Source organism: Megalobrama amblycephala, linkage group LG1 (assembly GCF_018812025.1).
Source record: "Megalobrama amblycephala isolate DHTTF-2021 linkage group LG1, ASM1881202v1, whole genome shotgun sequence".
NCBI lineage: Eukaryota > Metazoa > Chordata > Actinopteri > Cypriniformes > Xenocyprididae > Megalobrama > Megalobrama amblycephala.
In genome coordinates, this window is record NC_063044.1 from 16,072,200 (window position 1) to 16,086,361 (window position 14,162).

Consider the following 14,162-nt stretch of genomic DNA (forward strand, 5'->3'; position numbering starts at 1 on the left):
ATAATAGATTTTCAATGACATAATTACGTTTATACTCGTTTTTCATATCGCCCTAAACATTTACATGGTGGTGTCATAAAACAGTTTCATACATTCAGTATTGAAGTATGTTAAAGGGTTAGTTCACCCAAAAAAATTAAGATGTCTTACGGGTGTGGAACGGCATGAGGGTGAATAATAAATGACAGAATTTTCATTTTTGGGTGAACTAACCCTTTAAGTACATGAATATGCAACCCGCCCTTACTGCAATTTGTATGTATTTTAAGAGGTCCGTCGAGCTGCTCGTGCAAATTCTGACTTCATTGTTCCTCCAAATCGTGGCCCTTTTGTTCCTACAAATAAAGCTTACACAACCTTCAAGGTACAAAGCCATTTATGACCATGTAGTCACTGAGGAATATGCAGTCACTGACTTGAACTTGAGCTTGGGCTTGTGTTTTTGGAGACTGCATGTCTGCATTACTTGATTTTATTACTGAAAATATTGATGTAAATTCTATTTTACAGTTGAAACATGCTGTTGGGTGTCTATGGAAGTCAGAAAGACAAACTCACACGTTTGCATAATTCATTTTTAATGGCTGAAAATGTCATTATATTCATAACATTCAATTTGAGTCTGGAAAATCAGCTCTTTTCAAATGAAAAGATCTTTATTTTTTTGTACTTAGTCTAAAATGTCGGTTTCTCAAGCAAAGTGCTTCAAAATATCCAGATTAAGTGAAATATGAGAGAGAGATAAAATATGAAAACAGTCGCCCTGATGTCTGGTGATTCTGCAGAACTGTCTTGTCCTGTTGAAGAAACAGTGAAATGTCAAATCTCCACTGCTGTACTTGAAATTTGCCTGATCAAGTCAAGTCACCTTTATTTATATAGCGCTTTTTACAATGCAGATCGTGTCAAAGCAGCTTTACAGTGATACATAACAAAGCTTAAAAAAAGTAGTGAAGACGTACCACCAGGTTCTTCAGGATTAGTTGCATTCGGTGATTCAGCAGCTGGAAAACCACGATAAAATGAAGTGTAGTGTCAATGCAACTATTCTCAAACATAGTATTTCATAAAGCTGAAACAATAACTTAATATTTAAATTCTAAATAATATCTGAAAAAGGTATTACAATGTATGTAATAATTGAATTCATGCTTTCAGTTTGCCTACCCAGTTTGACGATGATTGGTTCTTTGATGCTCTTGTGGGACACAAAACAATCATATTCATCTTTTTCCTTCCCTTTGATCTCCACACTCTTCCTCATCTGGAAGGATCCATCATGGTTTGGTCTGATTCCTGAGGATTTGATCTCATCTTCAGGCAGAGATGTTTGAGTTTTTCTAATGGTCAAGATCACATCTTTGGGGTAGAAGCCAGTGGCCAGACAGGTGAGTTTCAGCTTGCTTTTGTCATTGCTATTCTTCTGTTCAAACACATGGACATCTGGAGAAGCTGAAAACACAGAATCAGTTCATCAATCAGTTTCATCTCTATATAATAAACAAATACACACTTACAAATACACATATACACAATAACACATTTAGGCCTCATTCAGACCGTCAGTTCAAATATAATTTTTATGCACATCCGATCACATTTAGCATGTGTGAAGGGCAAAACAATCAAACAAACAAGGAAAAATAAAAATAAATAAATCACTTTAACATGCCAGACATTGCTATAGGAAACATGCTGAAAGTCATTGCAGAAACAAGGTTGTTATTACAGTCACGTTTGTCCCGGACTCTGTTTCCCAGAATCCCAAAAAACAAGCAAGGAAACATGCTGAAAGCTTGTGTTGTTGCAGTTAGATGCAGGTACAGGCAGAAAATTACTATATAATGGTGACATGTTTTTGAGACTGGCCTCCTTCAGAAGACACAGTAGTTCAGACTGTCAGCTACACATTGTGTCGTGTTTTAATTAAGAACACATCTGTACTGCAAACCCCTTTATGTTGCTGCTGCTGTTTTTTTTTTTATTATTATTACTTTTATTATTGTTTTGTTTTTTTTCCCAAATACAACACAAGGTCATTGCAAATATTCCAGAAAATGAAAGAACCACAGAAAAGAAAAGCACCACAAGACACACAAATCAGATCTGAACTGATACACATAGTGGAAATTGAATCATTTAAGATCACATTCAACACGATTCACCACATGGGGGGTTTGTGCGTATAATATGCCATAAAGTGCGTATCATATGCACGGCAAAACTCATTTTCCACGAGATTGCACACTCGTAACTGATACGCATTTTTGTGTGATCGGGCTCTCACATTATATTTGGATGCACAGATAATCAGATTTGGACTGACAGTGTGAACACAGCCAAACTCACAGCCGTTTCTGAGCTCCTCGTCTCTATATCCTCTGTATTTGTTGAGCCAGTCCACACACTCTTTCTCCAGGTATCCCTTGGTGTATTGGTTTAGGATCGGCACATTGTCCCATTTTGTCTTGGTTGGTAGAGCTTCATCAACTGGAGCGACCCATTGAGTCTCTTTAATATCGAAAGACAAGAAGTCCTCTCCATCATAACTGAACTCGTAAATGCCTTTGAGAAACTTCACTCCATCTCCCTGCTGCCCAACTTCACAACCAACTCTCCACTGAAGAACATGAAGATCTGACATATAGATGAAGCAAAATGTTTGCAACAATAATAAAAAAAAATAATATGAATAATTAAGCTGGGTATATTCATGTAAACTGTATGAATGTTTCTCACCTGATTGATCGTGTCTCATGCGGCTCATCAGAATGTGGACGTTCACATTAAACCACTGTTCTTTACTTCTTCTGGACTGAGTGCCTTTTTCCCAGTAATCCTCCTGCAGTTTCTCTTTCATCCACTGTTGTTTGGGAATCTTTCTCTTTTCTTCACTATTGTAATAGTCGATCTGTGTGTCGTCCAGCAGACCCATAGCAGTGAATTCATAGATGCCCGGCAGATCCACAGGTTTAGACAAGGCCGTGTAAATGTAATACAGCGAGTGTCTCTCTGCAATCAAGAGAGATAAAATACCAATTAAAAGGCAAGAAAAAACTAATTATTTTAGTTATTTTATTTTATTTTAGATTCAGCCACTTGCATAATTTTATTTGATTATTTTTATTGCTTTTACCCAGGGGCTAAGTAGTTTTTGTGTAACTGAGTCAGTTTTACTGACAATATCTGGTTCAATGTAATCCAATATTTAAATTTTAATATAAAAAAAAATAATATCTGAAAAATGTATTACAATGTATGTAATAATTGAATTAATGCTTTCAGTTTTCCTACCCAGTTTGATGATAATTGGTTCTTTGATGCTCTTGTGGGACACAAAACAATCATATTCATCTTTTTCCTCCTTCTTGATCCCCACACTCTTCCTCATCTGGAAGGATCCATCATGGTTTGGTCTGATTCCTGTGGATTCAATCTCATCTTCAGGCAGAGGTGTGTGAGTTTTCCTAATTGTCAACATCACGTCTTTGGGGTAGAAGCCAGTGGCCATACATGTGAGTTTCAGCTTGCTTTTGTCATTGGTATTCTTCTGTTCAAACACATGGACATCTGGAGAAGCTGAAAACACAGAATCAGTTCATCAATCAGTTTCATCTCTATATAATAAACAAATACAAACACATTTAAGCCTCATTCAGACTGTCAGTTCAAATACGATTTTTGTGCATATCCGTTTGGATTCAGATCAGATTTAGCACGTGTGAAGGGCAAAACAAACAAACAAAAAACAAGCAAGGAAACATGCTGAAAGGTTGTGTTGTTGCAGTTAGATGCAAGTACAGCTAGAAAATTACTATATAATGGTGACATGTTTTTGAGACTGGCCTCCTTCAGGAGACACAGTAGTTCAGACTGTCAGCTACACATTGTGTCGTGTTTTAATTAAGAACACATCTGTACTGCAAACCCCTCTATGTTGCTGCTGCTGTTGTTTTTTGTTTTGTTTTAGTTTTTTTCCGAATACCTACCAACACAACATCATTGCAGATATTCCAGAAAATGAAAGAGCACCACAGGACACACAAATCAGATCTGAACAGATACACATAGTGGAAAGTGAATCATTTAAGATCACATTATATTCGGATGCACGGATAATCAGATTTGGACTGACAGTGTGAACACAGCCAAACTCACAGCCGTTTCTGAGCTTCTCATCTCCATATTCTCTGTATTTGTTGAGCCAGTCCACACACTCTTTCTCCAGGTATCCTTTGGTGTATTGGTTTAGGATCGGCACATTGTCCCATTTTCTCTTGGTTGGTAGAGCTTCATCAACTGCAGCAATCCATTGAGACTCTTTATCATCAAAAGACAAGAAGTTTTCTCCATCATAGCCGTACTCATCAATGCCTTTGAGAAACTTCACTTCATCTCCCTCCTGCTCAACTTCACAACCGTGTCTCCACTGAAGAACATGAAGATCTGACATGGAGAAGCAAAATGTTTGCAACAACAATAATAAAAAATAATATGAATAATTAAGCTGGGTATATTCATGTTAATCTGTATGAATGTTTCTCACCTGATTTATTGTGGTTCATGCGGTCCATCAGAATGTGGACGTTCACATTAAACCACTGTTCTTTACTCTTTCTGGACTGAGTGCCTTTTTCCCAGTAATCTTCCTGCATTTTCTCTTTTATCCACTGCTGTTTGGGAATCTTTCTCTTTTCTTCACTGTTGTAATAGTCGATCTGTGTGTCGTCCAGCAGACCCATAGCAGTGAATTCATAGATGCCCGGCAGATCCACAGGTTTAGACAAGGCCGTGTAAATGTAATACAGCGAGTGTCTCTCTGCAATCAAGAGAGATAAAATACCCATAAAAAGTAAAGAAAAAACTAATTATAATTATAAAACCATTACTTTTTTACTATTTTAGATTCAGCCAGTTGGATAATTTTATATGATTATTTTTTATGATTTATATGATTTTTTATATGATTATTTTAACAGAACAAGATAACAGTATACAGAAATATACAGAAACACCCATTATTAATGAAAAAAAAAAATCATGAAAGATGTCAAACTCTAAAAAACACTGGGTTAAAACAACACAATATGGTTTGTTTTTAACCCAAGGGCTGGGTAAATATATACGGAGCCTGGCATGTCACCTGTAGGAGAAAAACAAAAAAACAATTTGTGCCTACGGTTTTGCAATTTGTTCCCTCAGTTTATAAACCATGCTCACAAATTCTTAAACTGTTTCCTCTGTTTAAAAAATCGTGCCAACGGATTAATAAACCATACCCACGAATTTCCAATCCGTGTGCTCTCCAACACCTGCTGCATCCGCCATTACCATGCGGCAGAAACGCCACCGCAAGTTAACCCCCGACTATCACTTCCTGAGAGATTCGACGGCGATCCAACGAAATGTAAAAGGTTTATTCTACAATGCTCACTCTTTGTCAACCAACAACCCACGTTATATTCCACTGAGGCTGGGAAGATCGCTTTTGTCTGTTCATTATTCACCGGTAAAGCATTGGAGTGGATTTCCACTGTATGGAGAGAAGATGGCTCCGCCTTTCCCTCTTTTGAGTTCTTAATGTGGAGATTCCGCAGGGTTTTCGACCATCCCAGCGAGGGTAAAGGAGCAGGCGACCGTTTTCTGGAGCTCACCCAGGGGAGAGGAACGGCCGCGGAGTATGCCCTCACATTCCGCACACTCGCTGCTCAGACGACATGGGTGAGTGACACACTGAAAGTACTGTTTTGGAGGGGTTTGTCTCAGGAATTACAAGCTGAACTGGCCTGTCGTGATGAGGGAAGGGATCTAGACCAATTCCTTGAGCTCGCCATACAGATTGAAAACCTCATTAGATCTAGAAAACCCAGCCACTGAAGTACTGCTCGCACTCCCTCGTACGCTATTGCAGATGAGACTGAACCCATGCAAGTCAATTCATACCACCTGTCAACAGATGAAAAGAACCGACGGCTCGCTTAGCGTCTGTGTCTATACTGTGGACAGCCTGGTCACCTGAGAAATTCTTGCCCATCACGTCCCAGTCCTGAGAATCAAAGATCGGTGAGTGTCATTACTCAGACTTTCAACCCTGACTTGTGTGTTACTGTGCCACCATGTCTCATGGTTTTGCCCAGCATCATTGTATTGCTCTTACTGAATGCTCCTCTTCCCTGACAGTGGAGGTGATAGACGGTCGACCACTGGGCATCAGACATGCAACTGCACTCATGCAGGAGCTTGTGATGCAGATGGATCTCCTCCATACCGAGACCATCCAGTTCTACATTCTGCCTACTTCCACTGCATATATCATTCTTGGATTACCCTGGCTTCGCAGACACAACCCCCATATCTCTTGGAGAGAGGGTCTGATCACCCACTGGAATAAAGCCTGTCACCCCGAATGTCTGTCTCATGTCTCTCCTCTCTACATTAGAACCATGCACATTAACGAACGGTCTCCTGATACCAACCTTCCTGAGGAGTATAAGAATTTATCTGTAGCCTTCATCAAGGTGTGTGCTTCCAAGTTACCACCCCATCGTCCTTACGACTGTGCCATCGACATCATTCCAGGGTCCACACCTGCAAAGATTTGTATATTCCCACTCTCACAACCAGAGTCTGAAGCCATGAACAACATACACTGAGCAGGAGCTAGCAAAGGGCTTCATTCATCCATCTATGTCCCCTGCCTCTGCTGGTTTCTTTTTCATATATAAGTAGGACAGTGGTCTTCGGCCCTGTATCGACTATCGGGGACTTAACGAAATTACAGTCAAGTTTATATATCCACTACCTCTGGTTCCAGCAGCCCTTGAACAGCTACGCACAGCCAAGTATTACACCAACCTCGATCTCCACTGTGCTTACAATCTGCCCTCTCTACAACTACAGGGCACTATGAATATCTTGTCATGCAATTCGGGCTGGTCAATAGTCTGTCAGTATTCCAGGCTTTCATCAATGACATCTTCAGAGACATGCTTAACAAGTTTGTCACAGTCTACATCAATGATATATTGATCTATTCCCACACCTTCAAAGAACACATTCATCAGGTCAGAGCAGTAGTTAAAAGACTCATTCACCATCAATTGTATGCCAAAGCAGAGAAGTGTGAGTTTCACAAGATGTCAACCGCCTTCCTGGGTTATATCATCAGTCCAGAAGAAATCGTAATGGATGAACAGAAAGTTACCGCCGTTCTCAACTGGCCACAACCCACCATGCTGAAGGAACTGCAGAGATTCTTGGGATTCTCAAACTTCTACAGACGGTTCATCAGGAATTTCAATGCTGTGGCCAACCCACTAACATCCATGGTAAAGAAAGGGAACAACCGAATAATCTGGTCCACAACCGCCATTCAGGCTTTTTAACAATTGAAAGAACGCTTCACCACTGCCTCCATTCTACATCACCCTGATCCAGATCTCCCCTTCATTGTCAAGGTTGATGCCTCCAGCTCTAGTCTTGGCGCCGTTCTGTCTCAAAGACGAGGTAACCATCCTAAGCTCTAACCATCCTAAGCTCTAAACCATCCCAACTCTCTCCTCTGTCCCCCTCCACCACCACCCACCTCATCCCTTACTGCTGATAATTTTGCTACATTTTTCACTGACAAAACAACTACCATCAGCAGTCAGTTCTCCGCTCCACACACACAGGAACACAGACCAACCACACACACAGCCACACACCTCCTCTCTTCATTCTCCCCCCTCACTGAGACAGAAGTATCCAAACTTCTCCTCTCCAATCATCCAACCACCTGCCCTCTAGATCCCATCCCTTCACACCTTCTACAAGCCATTGCTCCCACACTTTTACCAGCACTTACACACATTATCAACACATCTCTCCACACTGGCACTTTCCCTAACACATTCAAGCAGGCTCGGGTAACCCCACTGCTTAAGAAACCCACATTAAACACATCTCTTGTAGACAGCTACAGACCTGTTTCTCTCCTACCATTCATAGGAAAAACACTTGAACGAGTTGTTTTCAACCAGGTGTCATCTTTCCTCTCACAGAGCAACCAATTGGACGTCAATCAATCTGGTTTCAAGAGTGGCCACTCGACTGAGACTGCACTGCTGTTGGTCACTGAATCCCTGCGGATTGCAAAAGCTAATTCCAAATCATCAGTTCTCATTCTGCTCGATCTATCTGCTGCCTTTGACACGGTGAATCATCAGATCCTCCTGTCCACCCTCTCGTCACTGGGCATCACAGGTACTCCACTTCTCTGGTTTGAATCCTATCTCACAGGAAGGTCTTTCAGGGTTGCCTGGAGAGGGGAGGTATCCAAAGCTCATCAACTGACCACGGGTGTTCCTCAGGGTTCAGTTCTTGGACCCCTCCTCTTCTCCATTTACACTACATCACTTGGTCCCATCATTCAGGCACATGGTTTCTCCTACCATTGCTATGCTGATGACACACAACTCTTCCTTTCATTCCAACCAGATGATCCCACAGTAGCTGCACGAATCTCAAGCTGTCTGGCGGACATCTCGGCATGGATGAAAGAACATCATCTACAGCTCAACCTGGCTAAGACTGAGCTTCTCGTCTTCCCTGCCAATCCGACTCTAAATCACGATTTCAGCATCCAGCTAGGCACATCCTCAATTACCCCATCAAATTCGGCCAGAAATCTTGGAGTAATCCTTGATGACCAACTGACCTTCAAAGACCACATTGCAAAGACAGCTCGGTCATGCAGATTTGCACTTTACAACATCAGGAAAATCAGGCCCTTTCTAACAGAACATGCAACACAACTTCTGGTCCAGGCTCATTTCTAGGCTTGATTACTGCAATGCTCTTCTGGCTGGACTGCCATCATGCACAATCAAGCCTCTACAAATGATTCAGAACGCAGCAGCACGTCTCGTCTTCAACAAGCCCAAAAGAGCCCACGTCACGCCTCTCTTCATCTCTCTTCACTGGCTACCACTTGCTGCTCGCATCAAATTCAAGGCGTTGACGCTTGCTTACAGATCCACCACAGGCTCAGTACCCTCCTACTTCCACTCACTCTTACGAGTCTACACTCCTACCAGAAACCTGCGCTCATTAAAGGAGCGAAGGCTTGTGGTACCATCACAGAGAGGCACGAAATCACTTTCCAGAACATTCTCATTCACTGTCCCTTGCTGGTGGAATGATCTTCCTGCCTTCATCCGGAATGCGGAATCCCTGCCAATATTCAAAAGACAGCTGAAATCCCATCTCTTTCGTGAGCACTTAACCTCATCTTAAAAAAAAAAAAAAAAAAATTCTTATACCTATCCTTTCACTTCCTCTCTATTGTAGCTTAGGATAATCTGAGCACTGCCTATAACTTGTATTATGAGCACTTCTTGTCTATTTCCCTCGTCATGACGACTCGCTTGTTGTATTCCTCACTTGTAAGTCGCTTTGGATAAAAGCATCTGCCAAATGAATAAATGTAAATGTAAGCTTTATCCATGTGCCTACCACTCCAGAAAGCTCAATTCAGCAGAAGAGAATTATGACGTCAGTTACGGTGAACTCTTGGCCATGAAGGCCGCCTTTGAGGAGTGGTGACACTGGCTAGAGGAATCTACTTACCGGTTCGTGGTACTCACTGATCATAAAAACCTTGAATATCTCATAACTGCCAAGGGACTCAATCCCTGACAGGCTTGATGGACATTATTCTTCTCCAGGTTTGACTTCATAGTCACATACCGTCCTGGGTCCAAGAACACAAAAGCTGATGCCCTATCCTGGCAGTACAATGGTGGATTAGCACATGACCGAACTGGAACAGGCCAATGCTCAGGTCGAAATCCCCACAGAGTGTCCTCCACAGAATGTCCTCCTGATAAAGTATTTGTCCCAGAAACCTTCTGCATCCTGATCCCAGGTCCACAGCCTACCCTCCTCAGGGCACCCTGGAATCACGGACACTATTCAGTTGCTGCAGAACCATTTCTGGTGGCCAACCCTGGGTAAAGACACCACCCTATTTGTCAAACAGTGTGGCAGAGGCAGGTCAGTATGTGACCTGCAATACCCACACACTGCCTCATCAGTTACCCGCTGGTCTACTGCAACCCCTGCCTCTGTCACAACATCCTTGGTCCCACATTGCCATAGATTTCATCACAGATCTCCCAGCCTCCAAAAAATTATACCACCATACTAACCGCCATAGACCGCTTCTTCAAAGCATACCATCTCATACCTCTACCGAAACTACCCACAGCCATGCAAACTGCCGAACACCTTTGAAACTAGGTCTTCCGCATATATGGACTTCCAGAGGACATCGTCTCCAACAGAGGACCGCAGTTCTGAAGGAGATGCATATTTACAGTAGGCCTAGTTGATTATAACAGGTTTGTGTAACATTCTGAGATTCTGAAGTTCCTGGTCATCGAGAGGATCTTACCAGAACAAATAAATTTATACAGGTTTGGAAAAATCTAAAGGGTGAGTAAATGCACTAAAGTGCAAATTCTGATGACAGAATTTTCTTTTTTTTTTTTGGGATCTCTTTAATTGATAATAATAATAATAATAATAATAATAATAATAATAAACATTATAAAACCCCCCAATGGGAAAATCTTAAATGAACCAGTGGCGAAAAATTGTCTTCCAGGAGCTGACAGCACACTTCCACCAGTCAATCAATGAGAAAGCAGGCGCAGCCATTTCTAACTTGAATGTTTGACTTGCGATGTCATTCACTTCCAGTTCTTTTACCAGTACTAAAACAGCCCTTTATACTGCCTTATATTGCAAACTTTTAATCATTATCATATTATTTTAATCTCACTATGTGGGAATGTAATATTTTTCTATCTCTATTTAATTTGTCTTGTATCTTACTGAAGGGCTAGGATCCCTTTTCAGAAAATGCAGTTTGCAAGACCTGTTTCCCATTTTGCTATCAAAGGCAAAAAAACAGGAACCAATATCCAAGAACAAAGAACTGTCTCCTTGCCTAAAAACCCACATGCTAGACTCAGAAGTTTCTTCTTCTTTTCTGCTTCCACTCGGCTCATCTCTACTGATCAACAATAAATAACATTGATATTCTCCACCTCAGGCTTTTGTCTCTTCATTCGAACTGGCCCAACATAATCATAACACCACTTTAGTGCAAACCGTTTAACTGTTTACGGCACTTTGTTATTTTTCTAGTTATTTACAAGAGACAATATATGGTTTATAGCCCAATAGTTTGTCAAAAGCGTAAAGGGATGCTTTACTTGATCTTAAAAGATATCCTACTGACAACTACTATCCTACTGCCATTGTACTTCAACAAACTGCAGATTATGTAAAGGAAATTTGGAGAAAATTGAATGTATTTTATGAATGTTTACTTGCTGACCTTACTAACAAATTTTAAACCTACCTACATCCACTCTAAGTTGTTGTAACATTTTGAAAAGGGAGAAATTGCTCCTTTATTACTCCTGTTATATATCTACCATAAAGGTCTGGATATGATTTTGAAGAAGCAACATATTGTGAGTGGCATTGATAGTCTCTGGCACTGAGAATGATTATTATTTTATTGAATAGTTTGTACCTACTTTGCCATTGTATGTAAGTGATTCCATGGACTTTACTGAATCACTATGCTGCTGTTGTTGAGTTTTTTTCTCGCCTCGTTTGATGTTCAGAATTTATATACTAACATCCCCATACAGATGGTTTATGGGCAAAGGAACAAAAACAAAGATCGGCTGATGCAAAACCAGTTATGTCTATTGTATCTAATGAGTGTTGTTGTTGTCCTTTCTGTTTCCAGAATTATTTCTTCTTAAAATTGAACAGAACAGTTATTGAGATGGATTGAGATTGAACCTAATGATGGTGATCACATGTTGTCTATAAAGAGTTGTATCCTATTTCACAAAGTTTGTGCCTGATGAAGACCTGATTGTCGAAACTTCTAAGCTACGAAAAAGTGTTGGAGCAGTTATATCAGTGTGAACATCAGGATTTTTATTATTATTAGTATTATTATTTTGGCCAGCAAATAAAACAAGCAAATAATCAAAATTTCATTAAAGTTATTTGGACTGCAAAAAATCACACATTTAGATACATAAAATACTCATATGTTGGCATAAATTTGTAATTGTAATTGTAATTACATTTCTGCCCTAACAATAATGTTAAAAAAATACACATGCTTGTTACTTTCACTTTGATTCCCTGAAAAATGCAGAAAATAATAATAATAATCATCATAATATTAATAATAATAAATACCTGCTTGAATTGAAGGCAAAGTCCCATAAAGAAGAAAAACACAAAACGGAGTGAATATCTTCATCGTGACACTCGTGCACATGACTGAAAGCCTTATGTATACTATTTCATGGTTATAGGAAATCTAGCCTATTTGAAATGTGTTTAAGCGAGAAGCGCATCTCCTGAAATCTGGTCTGAAAGAGACATGCGCACTGCAGTGATCTTAAAAAAAAAAAAAAAAAAAAAAAAAAAATACTGAGGTTTGTAAAAGCTGTGTGAAAGTTGCCCTCAAATGCCCGTCTGTCACGGGACAAACTTCAAAAACACACTTCAAACTGCAGTTGTTTACTGCGATAAAGAAACTTTGTACTGAACGTAATCCATGGACATGGATATAAATCAAGTCTGCCATTTTCATATTTATTTAGTACAATTAAAAAAAAAACATTTAATCACATTCTCTGACCGTTAAACCACTACAGGCAACATGTGACCTACTGGCAGAGATGTATAGTAACGAAGTAGAACTACTTCACTACTGTACTTAAGTACTAAAATGCGGTATCTGTACTTTACTAGAGTATTATTTTTTTCTCCTACTTCCACTTTTACTTCAGTACATATTTTCAATGAGTTTAATACTTTTACTCCGATATTTTTTATGTGCTGCATCGTTACTCGTTACAATTATAAAAATGTTACGAATCATTCCATTCCAAACCCACATTACCACTGCCAGAACGGTGGATGGCAGGTTTGATGAAGCTGGCACATCATTGAGCGAATCAAGCGATTAAGAAGACTGCGCGTGCTCCCGTTCTGCCTTTTGATCAGCGAAAAAGATGGACGAACCAAAAACACCACCTTACACCATCAGTAAATTAAGCCCTTTTGCTAACTAGCGACATGCTGCGGTGTTCACTTAACGTTAACTAGCTGGCTATCATAAAGGCTGTCACGCAGCGCGTTGAATGGTATTTTTGACCCATCACTAATGTCAACTTTCTCTTATTTTATGACAGCCTACTGTTGCCAAAAATAAATCGTAGAGCATGTCTCCTTTGGTGCTGCTTAATCACATGCCCGTTTTTATAGTGTAGTAGTGTTTTATAGGTTAATGGTAGTAGCTATAGTTTTACACTGACATAACTAATGCAGGAGTTTTCCTGCACTGAAAGAGAGAGAGAGAGAGAGAGAGAGAGAGAGCGAGCGAGCCCCGGCCGCGCGCGCGCATTCACCGTCTTAAAACAACACGAGCGCTGTCTTGCTCTCAAATTGCTCTCTATTTGTTTACATATTTAATGTGCACTGTGAAGTAACATATACAAACAATGAACAGCTGTCTTTTTATTAACCAAGATTAACAAAGATTAATAAATACAGTAACAAATGTATTGATCATGGTTAGTTCATGCTGGTTATTAGTCTAATACATTAACTAATGTAGTGTTAACAAATCAAACCATATTATAAAGTGTTACAAACAAATCATTTACTCAGAACACCTCTTGAAATGAGAATATAAGTGTGCATACCCCATTTTTTTAGTAAGAGTGGTTACTAAGATTTAATCTTAATGAACTACAGTATTTTTAGGTTATTTATATGACAATGTGTAGAAAAATTACCTAAAAAAAATAATTTAGCCTAATTATAAAATTGGTAATGAAATCAAAGTGCTGACAACAAACAAAGCATCTCAACTTGTCTGCATCTCAAGTGGTACCTACCTACTTAAAAACATCTGTTTTTGTTTACAAAAAGTTACAGCCAAAGGAATTGTGATTGTCCTTTAGGTTTATCATTTGAAATAATAAAAAACAATATGATGTTTAAACTTTTGACTACTTTCTTTAATAACTACATAACACAATACTTGTACTTTTACTTTCAGTACTTGAGTA

General features: G+C 39.7%; 1 protein-coding gene across 1 annotated transcript; it reads right to left on the reverse strand.

Moving 5' to 3' along the window:
• Positions 1-541: 541 nt before the first annotated feature.
• LOC125264384 lies at positions 542-12,445 on the reverse strand. Its single transcript, XM_048183648.1, has 9 exons — positions 12,277-12,445; positions 4,547-4,819; positions 4,159-4,446; positions 3,295-3,579; positions 2,740-3,012; positions 2,350-2,637; positions 1,168-1,452; positions 963-1,004; positions 542-797 (listed from the first exon to the last, which is right to left on the reverse strand). Exons 1-9 carry the CDS (start codon positions 12,356-12,358, stop codon positions 706-708), a joined length of 1,908 nt encoding a protein of 635 aa, XP_048039605.1. The 5' UTR covers positions 12,359-12,445; the 3' UTR covers positions 542-705.
• Between the last annotated feature and the right edge of the window lie 1,717 nt (positions 12,446-14,162).

Bases quoted from the DNA above. Each gene is read 5' to 3' on its own strand.
- LOC125264384 (XM_048183648.1), bottom strand. From the start codon at position 12,358: ATGTGCACGAGTGTCACGATGAAGATATTCACTCCGTTTTGTGTTTTT. The intron at 4,820-12,276 runs GTATTTATTATT...TCTTGATTGCAG, and splicing joins TTTGCCTTCAATTCAAGCAG to AGAGACACTCGCTGTATTAC. The intron at 1,453-2,349 runs GTGAGTTTGGCT...CTGTGTTTTCAG, and splicing joins CGAGGAGCTCAGAAACGGCT to CTTCTCCAGATGTCCATGTG.